General features: G+C 41.5%; 1 protein-coding gene across 1 annotated transcript; it reads right to left on the bottom strand.

Annotated features, from left to right (window-relative positions):
- On the bottom strand, window positions 8703-22874 carry LOC109234422 (probable serine/threonine-protein kinase DDB_G0282963). Its single transcript, XM_019400406.1, has 13 exons — window positions 21955-22874; window positions 14004-14409; window positions 13235-13898; window positions 12859-12899; window positions 12389-12457; window positions 11285-11385; window positions 11095-11173; window positions 10777-10875; window positions 10610-10678; window positions 10438-10487; window positions 10252-10333; window positions 9995-10089; window positions 8703-9512 (listed from the first exon to the last, which is right to left on the bottom strand). Exons 1-13 carry the CDS (start codon window positions 22365-22367, stop codon window positions 9386-9388), a joined length of 2295 nt encoding a protein of 764 aa, XP_019255951.1. The 5' UTR covers window positions 22368-22874; the 3' UTR covers window positions 8703-9385.

Raw genomic sequence — 23869 nt, 5'->3', positions numbered from 1 at the left:
TCTAAAACAAGTGATGACCTTTTGGGTCATCACATCCTCCACCTCTAAAACAACCGTTCGTCCTCGAACGAACATAAGAAGGAAGTACCTGAGTCGGGGAAAAGATGGGGATAACAGCTCCGCATATCGGACTCGGACTCCCAGGTCGATGCCTCAGCAGGCTGACCTCTCCACTGAACACGAACAGAAGGAAAACTCTTTGATCTCAACTGACGAACCTGCCGGTCTAGAATAGCTACCGGCTCCTCCTCATATGACAAGTCCTTGTCCAACTGGACAGTGCTGAAGTCTAACACGTGGGATGGATCGCCGTGATACTTCCGAAGCATAGACACGTGAAACACTGGGTGCACGGCTGATAAGCTCGGCGGTAACGCAAGTTTGTAAGCCACCTCTCCCACTCGATCAAGAATCTCAAACGGGCCAATGAACCTAGGGCTATGCTTTCCCTTCTTTCGAAATCTCATCACGCCCTTCATAGGCGACACCCGAAGAAATACTCGCTCACCGACCATGAATGCCAAGTCACGAACCTTACGGTCGGCATAACTCTTTTGTCTGGACTGAGCTGTACGAAGCCTATCCTGAATGATCCTAACCTTGTCCAAAGCATCCTGTACCAGATCCGTACCCAGCAACCGAGCCTCTCCCAGCTCAAACCATCCGACCGGAGACCGACGCCGCCTACCATATAGAGCCTCTTAAGGAGCCATCTCGATGCTCGACTGGTAGCTGTTGTTGTAGGCAAACTCCGCTAAAGGCAAAAACTAATCCCATGAGCCTCTAAAGTAAATGACATAAGCTCGGAGCATATCCTCCAAAATCTGAATAGTCCGCTCGGACTGCCTGAATAGTCCGCTCGGACTGCCCGTCTATCTGAGGATGAAAATCTGTGCTCAACTCAACCCGTGTGCCCAATTCCTGCTAAACTACTCTCCAGAAATGTGAGGTGAACTGCGTACCTCGGTCCGAAATGATAGACACGAGCACACCATGAAGACGGACAATTTCCCGGATATAGAACTCAGCTAACTTCTTGGAAGAATAGGAGACAGCCACAGGAATGAAATGTGCTGACTTGGTCAGCCGATCAACAATAACCCACACTGCATCGAACTTCCTCTGAGTCTGTGGGAGCCCAACAACGAAGTCCATAGTGATCCGCTCCCACTTCCACTCAGGAATCTCAATCTTCTGGAACAGACCACCAGGTCTCTGATGCTCGTACTTAACCTGCTGACAATTCAAACACCGAGCCACATACGCAACAATGTCCATCTTCATTCTCCTCCACCAATAATGCTGCCGCAAATCCCGATACATCTTGGCGGCGCCCGGATGAATAGGGTACCGGGAACTATGGGCCTCCCCTAGGATCAACTCCCGAAGTCCATCCACACCAGGCACACAAATATGACCCTGCATCCTCAAAAATCCATCATCTCCTAGTGTAACCTGCTTGGCACCTCCGTGCTGCATCGTGTCTCTGAGGACACACAAATGAGGATCATCATACTGGCGATCTCGGATACGCTCCAATAAAGAAGAGCGAGAAACTGTGCAAGGTAATACACGGCTGGGCTCAGAAACATCCAACCTCACGAACTGATTGGCCAAAGCCTGGACATACAAAGCAAGCGGTCTCTCACCGACCAGAATATACGCAAGACAGCCCATACTGGCTGACTTCCTACTCAAAGTATCGGCCACCACATTGGCCTTTCTCGAATGATATAAGATGGTGATATCATAGTCTTTTAACAGCTCCAACCACCTTCTCTGCCTCAAATTCAGCTCCTTCTGCTTGAACAAGTATTGCAAACTCTTATGGTCCGTGAACACCTCGCATGCCACGCCATACAAATAATGCCTCCAAATCTTCTGCGCGTGAACAATGGCTGCTAACTCCAAATCATGGACTGGATACTTCTTCTCATGAATCTTCAACTGAAGCGAAGCATAAGAAATGACCTTGCCATTCTACATCAACACCGCACCAAGCCCAACACGAGATGCATCACAATAAACTGTATATGGGCCTGAACCTGTAGGCAAAACCAACACTGGCGCAGTAGTCAAAGCAGTCTTGAGCTTCTGGAAGCTCGCCTCGCACTCATCCGACCACCTAAACTGGGCACCCTTCTGGGTCAACTTGGTCATCGGGGCTGCAATAGATGAAAACCCCTCCACGAACCGACAATAATAGCCTGCCAAACCCAAGAAACTCCGGATCTCAGTAGCTGATGTGGGTCGAGGCCAGTTCTTGACTGCCTCTATCTTCTTTGGATCTACCTGAATACCCTCTGCTGAAACCACATGGCCCAAGAAAGCAACTGAACTCAACCAGAACTCACACTTCGAAAACTTAGCATACAGCTGACTATCTCTCAGAGTCTGAAGAACCACTCTCAGATGTTGCTCATGCTCCTCCCGGCTGCGGGAAGAAATCAAAATATCGTCAATGAAGACTATCACGAACGAATCCAAGTAAGTCCTGAACACTCGGCTCATCAAATCCATGAAAGCTGCTGGAGCATTCGTCAACCCGAACGACATCACCAAGAACTCATAATGCCCGTACCGAGTGCGGAAAGCTGTCTTAGGGACATCGGACGCCCTAATCCTCAACTGATGGTAGCCAGATCTCAAGTCGATCTTAGAAAACACTTGGGCACCCTGAAGCTGGTCGAACAAATCATCAATCCTCGGCAATGGATACTTATTCTTGATTGTGACCTTGTTCAATTGCCGGTAATCTATACATATTCTCATCGATCCGTCCTTCTTCTTGACAAACAACACCGGCGCACCCCATGGCGAGACACTGGGCCTAATGAAGCCCTTATCAAGCAAGTCTTGCAATTGCTCCTTCAACTCTTTCAACTCAGGCGGGGCCATATGATATGGCAGAATAGAAATGGGCTGAGTGCCCGGGGCCAAATCAATGCAGAACTCAACATCCCTGTTGGGTGGCATACCCGGTAGGTCTGAAGGAAATACCTCTGGAAACTCACGAACAACGGGCACATAATCAATAGAAGGAACATCGGCACTAGAATCACGAACATATGCCAAATAGGCCAAACACCCCTTCTCGACCATTCGCTAGGCTTTCATATATGAGATAACACTACGGATAGAATGACCAGGAGTCCCTCTCCACTCTAAACGAGGTAAACCCGATAAGGCTAAGGTCACAGTCTTGGCATGACAACCCAAGATAACGTGGTAAGGTGATAACCAGTCCATCCCCAGTATGACATCAAAATCAACCATGTCCAACAGTAATAAGTCTACTCGGGTCTCAAGACCCCCAATCACAACCACGCAAGAACGATGAACACGATCTACCATAATAGAATCACCCACCGGGGTGGACACATAAACAGGAGCACTTAAGGAATCACTGGGCATGACCAGATACGGCGCAAAATAAGATTACACATAAGAGTATGTAGACCCTGGATCAAATAGCAGTGAAGCATCCCTACTACAAACCAGAACCGTACCTGTGATAACTGCACGGAAGCCTCAGCCTCCGGCCTGGCTGGAAGAGCATAAAATCGGGGCTGGTCCCCACCACCCTGGACTACATCCCTTGGACGGCCTGTTGTTGGCTGGCCTCCACCTCTAGTGGCTTGAGCTCCACCTCTAACACCTCTACCTCCACCTCTAGCACCTCTACCCCCACCTCTAGCTGGCTGGGCAGGCTGTGGAACACTCGGTGCCTGGACCATGGCACGGGAACCCGGATACTGAGAGCTGCTCGATGCTCGAGGACAAAATCTAGCAATGTGACCCGTATCACCACAAGTATAACAAGTCTTCGGCTGCTGAGACTGCTGACCCTGACGACCTAAATGACCACCCTGAAAACTCTGGAGCGACGGTGCACTGATAGGAGCTGGTGGTGAACTATAGGACTGCTGATCAGAATACTGCATGTGAGAACCACGGCCACCTGAAGCACCGTGAGAAACCTGAAGTACCGACTGGAAAGGCCTAGGAGGATGGCCTCTACCATACGAATCCCTACCTCCAGACGAAGCGCCACTGAATCTGCCTGAATGACGAGGCCTCTTGTCAGACCCCTGACCACCTCCTTGTGATAAAACCATCTCGACTCTCCTGGCCACATTGGCCGTCTCCTGAAAAGAAATCTCACCCCCCGTCTCCTTAGCCATCTGGATTCGAATAGGCTGGATAAGTCCCACAATGAACCTCCTAACTCTCTCTCTCTCAGTGGGAAGTATAAGTAGAGCATGACGGGCCAACTCGTTAAACCTGGTCTCGTACTGAGTAACAGTCATGGAACCCTGCTGGAGACGCTCAAACTGCCTCCGATAGATCTCTCTCTGAGTAACGGGAAGAAACTTCTCCAAGAATAGCTTAGTGAACAGCTCCCAAGTCAAAGCTGGTGATCCTGCTGGTCTAGCCAAACAATAATCTCTCCACTAAGTCTTGGCGGATCCAGATAGGCGAAAAGTAGCAAAATCGACCCCATTGGTCTCCACTATCCCCATGTTCCTGAGAATCTCGTGACAACTGTCTAGATAATCTTGGGGATCCTCAGAAGATGCACCGCTGAAAGTGGCAGTGAAGAGCTTGGTGAACCTATCCAATCTCCACAAGGCATCGGCAGTCATAGCTGCTCTGTCACCAGCCTGGGCTACCACACGCGGCTGAACTGCTCCAACTGGCTGAGCTGCTGGAGTCTGAAACTGGGGAGCCACCTGCTCCAGAGCGCGAGTAGCAGGAGTCTGGGCCCCTCCTCCAGCCTGAGAGACGGCTGGTGCTACAGGAAGCAAGCCTGCCTGGGTGACACTCTCCATGAGGCCCACTAGACAGACCAGAGCATCCTGAAGTACTGGGGTAGCAATGAACCCCTCTGGGACCTGAGCTGGGCCCACTGGAGTTGTTTGGGCCGGAATCTCCTCGTCAAACTGAACCTGAGGCTCCGCCACTGGTGTCGCTGCTCCGGGCTGAGCTCTGCCCCTACCTCGGCCTCTAGCACGGCCTCGGCCTCACCCTCTGCCCCTCGTGGGAGCTGCTGCTGGGGGCTCGGGCTGCTGATCAGCGGATGAGGAAGCACGTGTTCTCGGCATCTGCGAAAGAACAGAGTAGAAACTCAATTAGCATTGAGAAACCAAACGGCACGACAGGAAAGAATAGATGTGAAGTTTTTCCTAACTCTATAGCCTCTGGGGGATAAATACAGACGTCTCTGTACCAATCCCTCAGACTATACTAAGCTTGTCTGTGAATTGTGAGACCTATGTAACCTAGAGCTCTGATACCAACTTGTCACGACCCGAATTTCCCACCCTCGGGAGTCGTGATGGCACCTACTAGTAAAAACTAGGCAAGCCGAACAACTGAATTTAATTACCTTGATTCCATTTAAATCCGTTAATAAATAAGAACCAACAGTTAATGAACAACATAATTTAATAGGCGGAAGACTAAATTTCAAGTTGTAATAGTACTACCAATATCAATCCATAACAATCTACCCAAGACTGGTGTCACAACTTCACAGACTGTCTAAGAGTACTACAAATAGAGGTCTGAAAGAAATAACAAAATACTATCTCTGGGATTACATAAAAGAAACAGGAATAATAGATAGAGGGAGACGCCAAGGCCTGCGGAGGCCTGCAGGACTACCTCGGGTCGCCTGATGAACAAGGAGCAGAAATCTCACTGCGGTCCGAAATCTACAGCGCTGGGATCTGCACAAAAGAGTCCAGAGTGTAGTATCAGCACAACCGACCCCATGTGCTGGTAAGTGGCTAGCCTAACCTCGGCGAAGTAGTGACGAGGCTAGGACCAGACTACCAAATAAACCTGTGCAGATAAATAATGTACAGTAAAAGCAGAAATATACAGTCAAGGTGGGAGGGGGAAACATGCTGCGGGGAAATATCAGGTGGCAACAGGAAGACAGTAGGTAAATATAGGGAACACCACAATTCAACTATTAACAAGAATCAGAAATCAAACAAGTGCACGGCATCACCCTTCGTGCTTTTACTCTCATCCTCATCATAAAAATCAATATAAACTGCACGGCATCACCCTTCGTGCTTTTACTCTCATCCTCACCATAAAATCGATACAATCGTGCGGCACAACATCACCCATCGTGCTTTACACTCTTCCTCACAAAATTCATACACGGCATCACCCTTCGTGCTTTAACACTCTCTCACCAAAACAATGCAAGGCATCACCCTTCATGCTTTACACTCTTCCTCACCCAAACAACAACCACAAACAATAAGGGCAAGGAATAATTGAATCATAAAAAAGTCCCAACGAGGGAACAATATCAAGACAACAACATCCCGGCAAGGAAACAATGTTAAAAAATAACAACGTCCCGGCAAGGGAACAATACCATAATCCTCTTTCTCTTTTTCACATTTACTTCACAACTTGATTCACAATTTGAGCCAATGCTCAATAAGGTTCAATTACCAATTATTCTTCCACAATTCGCCTCACAACTTGAGCCAACGCTCCTAAATGTTCAAATATCACCATTATTTCCACAACTTTGCTCAACAATAGAAAGCATCACATAAAGGCATGAACAAAACAAACGGAGTCATTTTAATAATAATACAAGACTCACGGTCATGCTTGACACCAACGTATCGATACTCGTCACCATGCCTATACGTCGTACTCAATAAATATCACATAGCAAATAGGACACAACTCCTAATCCCTCAAGCTAAGGTTAGACCAAACACTTACCTCGATGCCTCGAACACAGTTCAAGCCTCAACTATTGCTTTACCTCTTGATTCCACCACCAATTCGCTCGTATCTAGCCACAAGTTACTTAATTATATCAATAAATACTAAATGAATCAATTCTAAAGCATGGAAATAAGTTTTCTAAAATTTTTCCCCAAAAGTCAAAAATCGACCCCGGGCCCACATGGTCAAAACCCGAGGTTCGAACCAAAACCCGACTACCCATTCACCCACGAACTCAAAAATACAATTTGTTTTGAAATCGGACCTCAAATCGAGGTCCAAATTCCCAAAATTTGAAAAAACTAGGTTCTACCCAAAACACCCAATTTCCCCCATGAAAACCTTTGATTTTGAGTTGAAATCAAGTGAAAAGATGTTAAAGATTGAAGAAAGCGAGTTAGAAATAACTTACAATCGATTTGGAGAAGAAATTGCTTTTGAGAAATCGCCCTAGAGTGTTTTGGTTTTGAAAGAGTGTGAAAAAATGGTTGAAATGCGTCTAAGTTATGAATTTACAGGTCTCTGATGTCGCAATTGCGACCAGGGTTCGCAATTGCGAACCCTTCAGAATACTGGGACTTTCGCATTTGCGAACAAAATGTCGCATTTGCGACCAAGTCAATTTTCCGGCCTTCTTCGCATTTGCGATTGCCCTGTCGCATTTGTGATACCGCATTTGCGATGCTTGTGTCGCATTTGCGACTTTAGGCATAAACTGAACACTTCGCATTTGCGAAGTGTATCTCGCAAATGCGAGATAAGGCTGGCCAGGGGTTCTTCGCATTTGCGACGAATTTCTCGCATTTGGGAATCTTGCTTGCATCGCAATTGCGATGCCTGATCTCGCAAATGCGAGATCAGAGGCCTGCTACACACCAGCAATTTTCCTAAGTCAAATTTCACTCCGTGGCCTATCCAAAACTCATCCGAGCCCTCGGGGCTTCAAACCAAACATGCACACTAACCCAAAAACGTCATACGGACTCGCTCGTGCATTCAAATCACCAAAATAACATCTACAACTATGAATTTAGCATCCAAATCATAAAATCACTTAAGAACATCAAATTTTCTAATTTTCTCAAATAAGGTCCGATTCACGTCATTTCAAGTCCGTTTCTTACTCAACTTCACAGTCTCGACTTAAGTCACATATAAGACCTGTACCGGGCTCTGGAACCAAAATACGGGCCCGATACCATCAAATTTCAAACATATTTTATTTTCGAAAACTCATATATTTTTCAGAAAACAATTTTCTTTAAAAATTCATTTCTCGGGCTTGGGACCTCGAAATCCGATTCCAAGCATACGCCCAAGTCCCATATTTTCTTACGGACCTCCCGGGGTCGTCGGAACACGGATCCGGGTCCGTTTGCTTAAAATGTTGACCGAAGTCAACTTAAATTCATTTTAAAGGCAAAATTCTATCATTTTCCACAGTTTTTCATATAATGGCTTTCCGGCTACGCGCCCGGACTGCGCACGCAAATCAAGGTGAGGTAAAAAAGATATACTTAGGCCTCGGAACACTGAATTGATTTCTAAAACAAGTGATGACCTTTTAGGTCATCACAAATATACATACAAAGTATCATCTTCACGATCTCAAAAGAATTTTCAAGTATTGTGTAAGCCTAAAATCATTTCTTACCTCACTTGAAATAATCTTTCTCATAGTTTACATATGCATTTAAATCAAAATTATATGCCAACGAAGGAGTAATAAGTATAATCTTTAACACATGTCATTCCTTACCATGGCATGCATTTTTATTATTATTGTAAAAATCATCACAGAAGCAATTTATTCACTATAAGAAAGATACCCATGAGAACCCACGCATATGCTATAGGAAAAAGAAGTCATTTTTAACTTCCACAGGAAACAACAAATCTTAAGTGAAACAACAAATCTTAAGAGGCGCTTCAGCTTTTCAATTGCAACTAAATAACGGTTAGGAACTTGTTGGAAAAGTTACGTACCCACTTACATCGGGCGAATGTCATTTACAAACTCCCATTTGTTCCACACCATGACAATTAATTTCTCAATACCAACAATCTTTATTTATTTGAGAAAAAAATACAACAATGTAGAAAAGAGGAGAGAAGTTTTTTAGATTTTTCATATCTGAAAAATGATGCTAAGCTTCTAAATTTATAGACAATGAAAGGGTGAAATGAAGACATACAATTCGAAAGGTGCCTCTTCCATTTCCCATTCACACCCATTCACGAAACCTAACAGAAACACCACGACCTTTATGACAAGCAAACTTATAGTTGCAAGGCACAGCCCAAACTTGAAATGATGGTTTAACACAGAGCCACAGTATGATCCGGAGACAAGTTCGGTTCACACACTAGACATGAAAGTTGTGATTTCACATACGCAATATCCTATTGGATTTATGAAGTTCTGCCTTGACAACGATAAACGACAGCTGCTATCGTTTCCATCAAATTTCCTTGCGGTGACATTTTTCACCAAATCTTGGATCCGACAACACAAGCAATTCGAGATCTAGTGACACTTCCAAGCAACAGTTACTGAACCTTAAGAGCTATCAGTGTATCTGCTGGAAATATAGCAGAATTGCACAACCATGTTTATCTAAAGTTCCTTCTGGCTGCTATCTCCTGCAACATTACGTGCTGCCTGGGCCTGAATGGCACACTGTCTCAGCAGATCCTTTAGTTTATCTACCAACTCCAGGAATGTTGGGCGTAGTTGTGGCTCACTGAGGCGGACAAATCAAAGAAGTTGCATATCAGTTAAATTATATGCATAATAATGTTCAAACAAAAGTGATTTAGAAGAAAGATACATTGATCTTGCAGTCAAGGTGCTTAATGATTTAGCCAGTGAACCAAATTTGTTGCAGCCAGTAATTTTGATGTGTCACCTCTAAACATAAATTTACTAGAACTCCGTCTTTTCCACAAATGATGTACCACATTAAGCAAATAAAGCCTTCCGGTTTACAGACATCACATATGAATTATTTTTGTGGAAGAGCTTCACTCAGGTTATATATTTTCAAGTAATTCCATTTTATTTTCCCCAATCATGATGAAACATCTCTATATGTTTGGATGTTGTGCCAGTACAGCTTGTCAAGGACACAAAACTCGAGTATAAACAGGGCAATAACTATTTTCTTAAAATGCCTATTTCCTTCAAATAACCAAACCGTAATGGCGACAAGAATAAGATACAAACCTATGCCAACAGCTCTCTATAATAGAAGCCCACTGTGGATTAACATCCTTCGGGATATCTAGCTGCTGATTCATGAATCCTACTGCTCCGATCACCTGAAGTGACTCAAATAATTGTTCTCAGATGCTCAACTATAAGAACACATTTCCTTCCGATTTTTCATCTTTGGGCTATTCTTCTTGGAGGGGGTTGGGGTGTTTCCAATCTAGCCCAAACAAGGGAATTGTATGGTATGTAATCCAAGTGAATGAAAATACCTGCATCAAGTTGAGGTTATCCCAAGGGATCTTTTCCGTGGCAAGTTCCCATAGTATCACACCGAAACTGTATATATCAGCCCTGGATGCACATCCATTTAAGAAACAATATCATTATTTACTCAGGAGTCTTCATGAAATTCATCAATATCATGAAAAATATTTAAACTCTTATTGTTGGCATACTTCTCATCTGAAGGTTCATTGCGAAGAACTTCTGGAGCCATCCATTGTGGCTGCAAGAGAAATGAAGTTTGACATAAAGTCAGCCAAGGCACTTGAAGTTCGAATATGCAGGTGAACTAAAGTAGCTAATATATGTGCTAAGAAAAAGAGGTCCTCAGTTCAAGTTGAATACCGTTCCTTTCCCACTCTTTGTTGTTAGATATGTCTCGTGCTTAAGACGTGACAGACCAAAATCCCCAACCTATAGATACTTGCATAGTGAGAACCTCATACAACTAGAACCTCTAAGTGACAGAGGTTTAGGAGTCTGGCAAGGAAGCAGTAAAATGATAGTGTAACCTTAACGGTCCAATTCTTGTCCACAAGAAGATTCGAAGACTTCAGATCCCGATGAACTATAGGTGGGTTGAAATGATGAAGATAGTTCATGCCGCGAGCCTGAAGAAACAGCATAAAGAAACACATTACAGTCGAATAACATGATTTACCATCGTAATGCCAAATTCCAGTTGATCTAGAAGAAAAGAAAGCACAATCTTACAAGTCAGAAGATCTTGAAGAGGAAAAATAAAAATGATGCTTTTTCCAGAAGAAATAATGATGCTACTCATGATAATATGAAATGTTCTAGGTATTACAGATTTCATGGGAACTCACTATATCTAAAGCCATGTGAATACGCCGTCTCCATTCTAGTTTGGATGCATTCCTCTGTAGTAACCCAAACAAACTTCCTCTGCGTAAATGGAAAACGAAATTGTTTGTAAATTATATGATATCATCATAATAATAGAGACATGACAAAAAATACGAGCTTAACAAATTGGTTTTAAGAACTGAAATCGACCGTGGCAGGAACTCTGTGACAATGCAGAGGTGTTGAGATGAAGTTACCGCACCCATGAAAAGAAGAATATTTGGATGTCGGAGACGTTTCATCAGTGACACCTAAGATTAGCAAGCATAATATCTCTTAGAAATGCTTGCTGATCAAGAATAACTGTAGAAAACCAATCACCATTGTTTAATTTGAAACTGAAAAGGATATGTTATATCTCGCACAAAACCCCTCTAGAAGGACATATTTAGAAGAATCTTTCAGATGATTATATGCAAATATCTGATAAGATAAAGTGCTTTATTATAATAACGCTTTTCCTAACAGGAATCCTCTAATACAATACTAGCCAGCACCTAAGCAGAAAGTGAAAGCAGGAATCCAGATGAAAAGTAATCAAAAGCCAAAACAAAAAGGAGAACTATAGAACCACGGTAGTTTTATTTGAGATCTTCACAGAAGCTTGGACACGAGCAAAGAAGTATTTCCAAGCAGAGATCTTCTAGTACTTTTCAAAGTGAGTGGTTAATGCATAGAACTTCACAGCTGATGTGGAGTGTGTAAGGCGACAGCTTAAGAATATTAATTCACTATTAGCATTAGATATGTTAGTTTGATTAAGTGGCTTTTCAAACAAATTCTACAACTTATTAAAATTCAACTAGTACCTTTACTGTTTTTATCTACGGTTATCTAGAGTCATACGTTTAGGTCCATCATACAAGAAAATGCAAATCTCAAACACATCAATGATGAGGAAGAGAACAATTCTGCTCAGGGTTATGAAAAGTTATGTGCATTCTACTCTTACCAAGTGAGGGCCCATAATACTCAATAATAACTGTGATATAGCTTAAGTGCTATGAAAAGGGCAGCCCGGTGCACTAAGCTCTCGCTATGCACGGGGTCCGGAGAAGGACCGGATCACAAGGGTCTATTGTACACAGCCTTGCCCAGCATTTCTGCAAGAGGCTGTTTCCACGGCTTGAACCCGTGACCTCCTGATCACATGGCAGCAACTTTACCAATTACGCCAAATGCTATAGAAAAACAATTTTCAATATGTAAACAAGTAAAAGCTTTTCACAATTTATTCAGGAGAAACATGCTGACCTCCTGTCTAAAGGAATATATGACATCATCAGAATATTTTTGCTTGGAAAATACTTTAACCGCAACATCCTGCAAAACAAAGACATCACTTTACAAAAGTGAAGCAGCACAATCACTTCTTACTGGCTGTTCCACTCCTTAAAAGTAACCAGTTAATCTAGAAATCAAATGACAGTCATAGAAAATGAGAAGTGACATGTCAAACACTGTTCAAATACTGGCTTAAAGAAACTTAAAGTTTTAAACATTAAACTGAAATGGAGCGTGTAATGAGAAAAGCAGCTAGAGTTTAGCCCTTTGTTGCCTTTTTTTGGGGATAAGTGTAAGCTCCTGTCAACTTGATAACTAAAACACGCAATATTTGATAACAAGACATTTCATCATGCTGTGGTATGTTTGAAAACACTTAAACAGAGCTTCTTAGGACATTCTCTATGAATGGAATTTCATAAAAGAGCCAGAGAACGTACTGATCCGAACCACAGCCCATGATAAACAGTTCCACAAGAACCTAGTGAAAAATAAGCAAAGTAAAAGTGAGAATGATGAAACAGAAAATGATAAGCTCTAGTAGAACCATAAAAGACATAAATCCGATAGCTCTAGCACAAGGGAATCTTCGTTGTGAAATTAGTGTGTAAGCTTCGCAAATATGCATAGAAGTAATTAGTGCAAAATTTAGTCCAAGCTTCTGATATTTGGCTGAACATCTAAAACTAAAAGTACTGTAAAACAGAAAGTAATACCATCATACATGCTTGCGAATGCCTTAACAAGAGAAAAAGGTCTGCACAACTGATAGACTTATCTCTGGAAATTTTACCAGTAAACAAGAATTTGACGTACCCTGTCCAATATGTTCTCCAATTGTCAAGTCCTCCCACAAGATTTCGTAATCCAAGCAGTCAGTGTCAGTATCCACTTTATTACCAGCAGTACTACTGGTGCTATCGCTACTACTAGCACTGCTTGTGCTATTAACATTAAATAATGATGACCAGGATTCCCAAGCCTCATTGGTCGTTGTACGGTTACTTTCGATAACCTGATCGTCTGATGTCGATACTGCATTACAACTCTTGCAATGATTCCACTCATTATCTTGGTCGTTGTTTAGCCAGGGCCAAACAGAGCGTGTAGTCTTTGCCTCTAACACTTCCCGCTCATTGCCTTTCCATGGCCATGATAAGTTCTTCTTAACCATCCATGCCTCTGCCTTTGAAGTTATAATCTTAGAAATCCCAGGTTTTGCCTCACTCTCATCCCCCGAGTCTCTTGAGGGTTTTTCTGGAGAGTGCTCAACATTGGAGAATACCTCAAATGGAGAAACATGAACATCTCCCCTGGGCGTACTCGCTCCACTTGGATTTGCATCTTCCCTTTGATCTGATAGAGCAGCGTCAGAAAAAGCATGATCAGAATGGTGACCACATCCACTTGCACCTTCCCCAAGAACGCTGCCCTCTCCGGTTTTCATTTTTGACTTAACCTTGTTGCTCACCTTTGAAGCCTATTTGATGTTTCCATCATGTTAGCACATGCCCACCTCATACAACCAAGAAAAAACAAAAGCAAAAATAGAAAAAGAAAGCATGCCAAACAACTCCATACTAACCAAACTCGATATTTTGGAGGCAATGGCAACTTGCAGAGGTTGCTGTGGATTAAGTCCAAGTCTCGCAGAAGCAATGCTTCTAGGCCCACCAGAACTTTTATCAGCTTCGATATGCTTCACCTCTGTAGATGTTTCTTGAAATAGCCTCATGTCACTTGATACACAAATAATACCAATAAATGTACCATCATCATCATAAAGAGGGGTGTCTGTTGCTACGATTGAAAATCTGTCCCCTCGCTTATTCCTCACAGGAAATTGTCCAGTCCAATTCTCACCCTTTGCCACTCGGTATAAAATGATTTTTGCCACAGCATGATCCTTAGGATCTGCTATTAGCTCAAGAAGATTCCGCCCAAGAGCTTCGGCAGCTGAATAACCATATAGTTGTTCAGCACTTCGATTCCTGCACAACAATTACAACCCAATTTCGCAAAGGAAGTAAATTCTGTAGTCCAAGTTTGGTCCTACATTTTTAAGATTCAACAACAACTACGCATCTATCCCAACTAGTTGTGGTCGTCCATATGAATCCTCAATTTCCATTTCACTCCATTAGGACTAGTTTATTTCCTATACTCAATAGTTCATTTTTAAAGACTTATTATTGGCGTTCTCTGATAGTATTACGATCCGATAGGTCGTTTTGAATATTAGAACCTCATTTTCTTATTTGATGCTTCCCGTAGGTTCATTTGATGTCATATGACTTGCGGGGATGGATGGTTTGGTTTTCGTGGGGTTCGGGAGTGATTCGGAACACTTAGTTTTATTTTTGAAGCCTTAAGTTGTAAGAGTTGACCAAGGTTTGACTTTTGCATAAACGATCTCGGATTGGTGATTTGAATGTTCCAATAGGTTCGTATGGTGATTTTGGACTTGGGCGTATGTTCGGATTTGGTTTTCGATGTTCCTAGAAGATTTTGGCTCTATTTACCGAAAGTTGGCAATTTGAAGAATTAGAGAGTTCTTAAGTTTGACCGATAGTTGACTTTATGGTTATCGGATTCCGGTTGTTGTTACGCGAATGTAGTTAGGTTCATTTTGTTGAATTGAACTTGTATGCAAAGTTTGGTTGTGATTTGAAATGACTAAGTATGAATAGGACGCTTGGTTGGAAGTTTAGAAGCTTATGAACTTAAGAGAGTTCAATGTGTGGTTTGGCCTTTGATCCATAGAATTGATGGTTCCGTATGTGTTTTGAGGCTTTGGATAGGTCCGGGTAGTGTTTATGGACTAGTTGGTATGATTGGACAGGGTCTCGAGAGCTCGGGTAAGTTTCGGACCACCCGGAGCATGATTGGTGTTGGCAGATTTTCTGGTGTTCATCGCGTTAGCGAGGGGTGTCCCGCGTTTGCGATGAAGGATTTGGGCTGGGAGCTGTTGTGCTTTGCGCTTGTGAAGGGGTGGTCGCGTGCGCGAAGGCTGGAGGTCACTGAGGCATCGTGTTCGTGGAGGTTGAATCGCGTTAGCATAGGGGAGTCAGGCGAAGCTTCGCGATAGGGGAGTCTTCCCACGATCGCGATAGGTGAATTTTAGGGAGGCAGTTTGTGCTTCGCGAATGCGAGGCTTGTGTTGCGTTCGCGGAGGGTAGTGCTGGCCAGGGGCATTTTAAGTCTAAATTTCGGGATTTTGCCCATTTTTCATATTTTTGAGTTTTGGAGAACGACAGGAGGAGATTTTAAAGATAGATTTCACTAGTATCTTGGAGGTAAGTAATCTAAACTTGGATTTGATCATATATCTTGATTCCCCATGGAATTTTGTACCTAAAAAATGAAATTTCAAAGTGAAACTTGGGGGTTTTGTCTACAACTTAAGAGAGTATAATTTGAGGATTCGGACATCAATTTGGGCTTGGATTTGAAAACTAAACACATATTTGGAATCATGAGGTTATCGGTAAACGGGATCTACCCTTAGACTCGGATTTTGACCATGTGAGTCAGGGTTGACCTTTGTTGACTTTTTGGGAACTGATTAAAGATTAAAGTTTTATTGTTTGGAATTGATTCCTATGGGTTTATTTGACTTATTTGAGTATTGTTTGATTAGATTTGAGCCAGTTGGAGGTAATTTCTTAAGGAAAGGCGATTTTGGAGGATTTATCTAGCTCCCAAAGGTAAGTATATTTCCTAGACTTGGCTTGAAGGAATCTACCTTAGGAGATTGACCTTATTTGACTAATTGCTATAGATTGGGGGCGTTGTACATACGTAGTAACGAGCGTATCTACAAGTGCTATGGACTATTCATGCTCGGGGTAAGACTACTTTATGCTTTGAATTTATATCGTATACTATTTATGACTTGTAGTTATCCTTGTGTGACAATGTGGGCTCTCTCAATCATGCTAGAAGCCATGTCTTAGGCCTTTAGTACCTTGTTATCTGTTAGATAGTTATGTAAGTAAGATGAATTAGTCCTAGTCCCACATAGAATAGGAGTAGGACATGTATTTTATAAATAGCGCTCATTCTATTATAATTGGATAGTATATCAATAATATATTTTTTTCTCGTGCTTTCTCACATGGTATCAGAGCATTGTGAGAAAAAATCGATGTGCGTCATTCCAGCGTAATCGGGAAGGAAGAACTTAGTCATCATGCAATTTTTCCAGTGACCTAAGGGCGGTCCACGTGAAAGTTATTTTTTATCGGTGTTGTGCAAAAACCAACACCACCACGAGGTAGATCACCCTCCGGTGACCAACCCCAAAAAATTTCTCCCGCAGAGACCTGCCACGCGCCGGCAACAGAGATTTTTCCAGCAAGGGTTCCAAATCATGCGTCGGCGCGTGAGCAACTTTTCAGGCATTTTTTCGCAAAGCTTCTTCAGGACAGCTTGCTCACCCTTCAATCCCAGTCTACCCATCTAATTTAAACCAAATTCCGACCACTTTTCTTATTTTCCGGCATGAACAGTGCTTTTTCTATTGTGAACAGTGTTTGCCTAGATATTTCTTCAGTTTTACCGTAGAGTTACTGATTTCAACAATTTCAAGTGAAGAACTTGATTTCCAACTCCATCTAACCTTAAAAGAAAAAGGTCTCCAGCTTAACTTTTTCTGATTTGGCATTCCAAGGTTAATCATACAACTTTTAGTTTGAGAAATTGGTTGTAGCGAAATGGGATCCAATACTATGAATAGTTAGATGGTTTCTCTACCGGATTATATTGAGTTCCTTCATTATAAAGCATGTAAACAGACATCTTTAGAGATAGCTTCCGTTGTTCTAATAGGTAATAGTGTGACTCGTGTCTCCCAATTTTCATTACCCGATTTTTGGGTCATTGATTCAGGTGCATCTAATCATATTGCTAGTAACAAATATATTTTCACTACTATTTCATTTCCTCAATCTCTTCCAATAGTCACAATGGCCAACGGGTCTCAAACCATGGAAAACTGGAATAGGGCAAGCAAGTGCACTTCCTTCCTTACCTTTAGATTAAGTTCTTTATGTTCCCGATAGTCCTTTTAATCTCATAGTTGTTAGTCGCTTAGCCAAATCACTTAAATGCTTTGTTTATTTCTTGATGACCTTGTTTTTATACAGGAATGCAATACATGGCGGAATATGGTACCAGGCGTGAAGCAAATGGACTTTATTACCTTGTCCTTGCGAAATCACATGGACTCACATCTTGTCATCCTTCAACAACTTGTCTGATTCACCAGATTTATTACATAAATGGTTGGGACATCCCAGTTTGCCAAAACTTTAGTAAATCGTACATGGTTTATCTCACTTGTCCACTATAGAGTGTGAGTCATGTCAGCTCGGCAAGCATACTCGCTCCCATTTCCCTCGGCGTCCTGATAATCGAGCAGTCACCTTTCACTTTAGTCCATTCAGATATTTGGGTTCCTAGTCGGGTCAGTTCTACCTTGGGGTTCCGCTACTTTGTCAGTTCATCGATGATTATCCCATGTGCACTTGGATATCCTTGATGGATATAAAATCAATCTGAGTTGTTTTCTATTTTCCAGACCTTCCACGCTGAAATTCAAAATCAATTTGGGGTTTCTATCCGCACATTTCGTAGTGGTAATACCCTAGACTATTTTCCTTCTTCATTTCAGCAGTTTATGAACTCTCGTGGAATCATTCATCAAACATCTTGTCCATACACATCTCCGCAAAATGGGGTAGCTGAAAAAAAAAAGAATAGACATTTCATTGAAACTGCTCGTACCCTACTCATACAATCTCATCTTCCGTTGCGTTGCGTTTTTAGGGGGGTGCAATTCTCATATCTTGTTATCTTATTAATCGTATATCATCCTCAGCTATCGAGAATCAAGTTACATTCTCTATCTTGTTTCCCCACTCACCTTTGTTCTCTCTTCCAGCTCGTGTCTATGGGAACACGTGCTTTTTTCATAACCTTATTTCCAAGATAAGTTAGCTCCACGTGCTCTTAAGTGCTTATTCCTGGGTTACTCGAGAATGCAAAAGGGATCTCGATGTTATTCACCTGACCTCCGGTGGTACCTTATGTCGGCTAATGTTACCTTCTTTGAAACCAACTCATACTTTCACAGGTCCAGGTAATCACTTAGATATTTCTGAGGTGCTACCAGTTTCATCATTTGGAGATTCAGTGACTATCTCCCATTCATCATCCTCCATAACTCCAGCTCCGCCACCTACAGCTCCAATTCCAGCTCCACCACCTATAGCTCTAGTTTCATCACCTAGTCAAGTTCAACCTTCTACAGCTCCACCACTCCTGACTTATCATCGTCGTTCGCGCCCAGCATCAAGCCTAGCTGATTTACGTCCTGCATGACCCTACTCCTACTGCGGACTTGTCTCCTCCTAGTCCATCGATTGCACTTCAAAAGATCCACACTTAATCCTAATCCTCATTATGTCGGTTTATATTATCATCATCTATCATCACTATGCGTTTGTATCATCTTTTGTCCTCTGTTTCCATCCCTAAATCTACAGGTGAAGCACTATCTAATCCAGGATGGGGACAGGCTATGATTGACGAGATGTTTGCTTTACATATGAGTTGTACTTGGGAACTTGTTCCTCTTCCTTCAGGTATATCTATTGTTGGTTTTCGTTGGGTGTATGCAGTCAAAGTTGGTCCAGTTGGCCACGTTGATCGACTTAAGGGTCGTCTTGTTGCCAAAGAGTATACTCAGATATTTGGGCTCGATTATAGTTGTACTTTCTCTCTCGTGGCTAAAATAGCATCAGTCCGCCTTTTTCTATCCATGGTTGTTCGACATTGGCCTCTCTATCAATTGGACATTAAGAATGTTTTTCTTCATGGTGACCTTGAGGATGAGGTTTATATGGAGCAACCACCTGGTTTTGTTGCTCAGGGAGAGTTTAATGGCCTTGTATGTTGGTTGCTCCGGTCCCTCTATGGTCTAAAGCAATCTCCTCGAGCCGGGTTTGGTATGTTCAGCACAGTTATTCAAGAGTTTGGCATGACTCATAGTGAAGCTGATCACTATGTGTTTTATCGGCATTTTGCTTCAAATTTCGGTAACTATCTGGTGATTTATGTTGACGATATTGTTATTACCGGCAATGATCAGGATGGTATTACTAAGTTAAAAAACCATCTCTATCATCACTTTCAGACTAAGGGTCCGGACAGGGGGGCCGCTTAGCAATCCTACAAGATATAGGTAGATGGTTGGTAAATTGAATTACCTCAAAGTGACTAGACCTGACATTTCCTTTCATGTCAGTGTTGTGAGTCAGTTTAAGGATTCTCCCTATGATTGTCATTAGGATGCAGTTGTCCGCCTTTTTCGGTATGTAAAATCAGCTTTGGGCAAAGGATTGGTGTTTGAGGATCGAGGCCATGAGCAGATCGTTCGATACTCAAATGTTGATTAGGCAAGATCACCTTGTGACAGATGTTCTATGTCTGAATATTGTGTTCTAGTAATAGGTAATTTGGTATCTTGGAAGAGCAAGAAACAGAATGTGGTTGCTCTGTCTAGTGCAGAAGCAGAATATCGAGCAATGGCAACATGTGAGCTAGTTTGGATCAAACAGTTGCTCAAGGAGTTGAAATTTGGTGAAATCAGCAAGATGGAACTTGTCTTTCATATTGCACCAAATCCGGTGTTCCATGAGAGAACTAAACATATTGAGAGTGACTGTCACTTCATCAGAGAAAATATACTCTCCGGTTATATACTACCAAAATTTGTGAAGTCGAATGATCAGCTTGCTGATATTTTCACCAATTCTTGCACTGGTCCTCGTATTAGTTACATATGTAACAAGCTCGGTACATATTATTTGTATATACCGGTTTGAGGGGGAGCGTTAGATAGTTATGTAAATAAGATGAATTAGTCCTAATCCCACATAGAATAGGAGTAGGATATGTATTATATAAATAGGGGTTATTGTATTATAATTGAATAATACATCAATAATATATTTTTCTCCCGTATTTTCTCACATTAACCGTAAATGACTAATTGTGACATCATGTTCTACTTGTTCTAGTCGTAGTCACACTGTTCACATGCACATCTCTTTACATGTATACTTCTTATGTCAATATACATCACTTATGTTATTTATGGTGCGTATACACACTCTCTCTATATATATATGGAAACTCTTATATGGACTGAGGTTGAGGCACGTGAGTTGTCCGTGCAAGATGAGTATTATAGCACGTGAGTTGTTCATGAGAATGTTATTGTTATTAGCATGTGAGTTGTCCATGCAGCGCATGGATTTGGATTCGTCCCTCCAAAGTCAGGTAATCACCTATTGTACCTTGGGCCCTGTGTGCGCAGGTTTGTTGGACACTTGAGAAGTGTTGGTTGTTGGGCCGAGTATTATTCATACATAAACATTATAGACTCTTATACTTGGCATTTATAATAACGCTCTGTGATGCATATCATCTTTATATGCTGACTCAATGAACCAATGTGAGTTTTGATAATTTCTTATATAAAGCTTGATATTATTTCTATTAATTATATCGGATCATGGTAACGCTGTTTTTGTTAGATTCTTGTGTTGTATTTATTCATGGACTATTCAGTTATGATAGTAAGTATCAGTTGACCAATCTCGCTACTACTTCGCCGAGGTTAATCTAGATACTTACTGAGTACATTATATCGGTTATACTCATACTCCAAGTGTTGGCACTAGCAGCGCTGAGGAGTAGATTATTGTGGTGCTAGGAGACTCGAGATAGTGCAGCTTGTTCATTCGCAAACCTCGAAGTCACCTTCTTTTCATATTTTGGAACTATTTTTATTTCGGACAATGTTGTATTGAGTTCAGACTATTGTATTCCGACACTCTTAGAGCTCATATACTCGTTGATACCAGTTCCTGGGGATCATATAATTGGTTTCTGCGTATTGGTGTTGATTCTAGACTTATTTATGCTATAAATCTCTATTAGACTTGATATATTGCTTCAATACTGTTGTTTATTCGGTTGTTGTGTGATTGGTTCGCGTAGCCAGCATGTTAGGTGCCATCACAACGATCATTGGTGGGATTTTGGGTCGTGACATAGAGGTTCGCTACAGCTTACTAATATACAAATCTTTGGACGAACTCAAAGATCCCTAGCAAACATGGACCTAACAAAAGCATACCCACCCAACTAAGCCTTAGTGGCAACTAGGTAGTAAATACAATTTAAGGACTCAATTTGATGGAAAAGGTATCCGGTATCCATGCTAAATACCTACATGCTTAATAAAGTATCTTTCCTTCTTTTCTCTCCCAAGTTCAAGCCAAAAAAGGAAAGGCAATCAGCAAAGATGCTGAACACTAAAAAGAAGAAATAACTTTGCTACAACATGTTAAACCATATTGGTACTATAAAAATTAGTGTTTATAACTAAAATCTGGAACAAAAACAAGAAGACTAAAACAGAAGAGAACTGAGCAGACATACTTCCACAAATAGCAAGTACTCACCAGCAAATAATGCGAAAATTGAGATCAAATATATGGATTGCTTGTCCCATTGATTGCAATATGCTCAAGTACTGTCTATCAGTAAACTTGACTGCAGCTGGACCTGCACCTCCACTACAAGGCTCACTTTTACTATTACTCTCTCTTTGCAAAGGTGACAAATGCCGGTAACAAGTGGAGCCCCTCTTCCCCAATGCATCAAAACCAGCAGCAGAACCCCTAAGAGGAGGGGGTCGTTGAGGGGAAATAGAATGAGACCTTTGCCTCTCTGATCTTCTACCATCATTTGAAACCATAAGCTTAGACATCTCCTTTTTCAGCTGAGCATGCCCTGCCTCTAATTCTTGGATCTTCTTTAGCAACTCCTCTGTTGGGGCTGTTGCACCTTCACCTGAAGTTGTTGTCTTATCCATTCCCTCAAATTATGCACAAATTTCAATTTTTGAACTAACCCCACTTCAGGTTTTCAGCACAAAATAAACCCCACTTCAGATTCAGCTGAAAATTCAATCTTGATCAAACCCTCAAGATAATCTCTAGGAGTATCGATCCATGCCAAATTTGACCACAAACCCACTAATTACCTATGTCTGTATAGCCGTATACCCAAGACTATTTTTCGCACATTTGCAGCTGAAAGAATCAAGAAAATGGTAACTCTAGAATCCACATACCTTCAATAAGCGACCTTTTTCAGCTCTAGAATCTACAAGTGGAGTTTATGGGTTCTCAACTTCACACTAAACTCCTTTTGATTATTGGGTAATAGAATATTAGCAATAGCTATCGGGTTCCTTCCAAACCGAATAGTCTAGCTCAATCCTTACTTCTTTATTACTAATATATCGAAGAGCGGGAGAAGCAGGTCGAGCTCGTCATATCAGCTTGCCGACCAGGAACAATTTTGGCATTTCGCGCACAACTATGCTTTAATCATGTAGTACTAGACTAACTTATGTATTGTACCTAGGAGTAGGAGCGGTAAACGGTCGGGTCGGGTCGGATATGGTTCGGGTCGAAAACGAATAATGAAAAAATGGATCAATTATCCATCCGACTCATATTCAATACGGATAAAAATTGGGTTAACCAGCGAATAATATGGGTTACCCATATTATCCATGACTTCTTGTATACGATAGAATTTTTAGTCTCCCTAGCTTGAGGAACCCCAATTTGAGGCTTTACAAATGTAAAAGTTAGACTCATTGAAAATGGATAATATGGTTTTATCCATATTTCATCCGTTTTTAAAAAGTTCATTATCCAACCTATTTTTTTAGTGGATAATATGGATGGTTAATTATTTTTTTAACCATTTTGCCACCACTAATTGTACGTATAATTATTTGGACAAAATATCCATAACGTCCGTCATTAATAGCACTGTAACCGTTGGGCTCATTCGACTTTATCGGCTACACGTGCGTTGCAGCCTTTATCTTTACAAACTGGTCAAAGGAACAAATACATCAATATTAAATTATAAATAATAATCATAACAATATAAAGTCAAAAAAAAAAAAAAAAATAGAACCCAAAACGATAAATACACTGGTATTTAGGGGTGTGCATTCGATTTATCGATTCGATTTTGACCCTTATCGATAATTACTTATCGATTATCGATTTGTATATATACTTATCGTTATCGTTTTAATAAGGTTTCGATTTTTTCGATTTCGATAACAAATAATCGATTCGATTTATCGATAAATCGATTCGAATGCACACCCCTACTGGTATTTGTGAGAAAAAAAGAAGAGGTAATAGACTAATATAATAATTTAGACACATCTTGAAAGTTAATTATAGAAAATCGGAATAGTCGCGAAAGTCGATTCATTAGTAATTAAGCATGAGATCCAACAATTATGGATTTTATTAATAGTGCTATTATTTGTTTTAATTTGAA

This window comes from Nicotiana attenuata, chromosome 11 (assembly GCF_001879085.1).
Source record: "Nicotiana attenuata strain UT chromosome 11, NIATTr2, whole genome shotgun sequence".
NCBI lineage: Eukaryota > Viridiplantae > Streptophyta > Magnoliopsida > Solanales > Solanaceae > Nicotiana > Nicotiana attenuata.
This window is presented reverse-complemented; position numbering and strand designations above follow the sequence as displayed.

Coding starts and splice junctions, on each gene's coding strand:
- LOC109234422 (XM_019400406.1), bottom strand. CDS start 22,367: ATGGATAAGACAACAACTTCAGGTGAAGGTGCAACAGCCCCAACAGAG. Junction 13,899..14,003: donor CCTCCAAAATATCGAGTTTG/GTTAGTATGGAG, acceptor AACATCAAATAG/GCTTCAAAGGTGAGCAACAA. Junction 10,876..11,094: donor TTCACATGGCTTTAGATATA/GTGAGTTCCCAT, acceptor CTGTTTCTTCAG/GCTCGCGGCATGAACTATCT.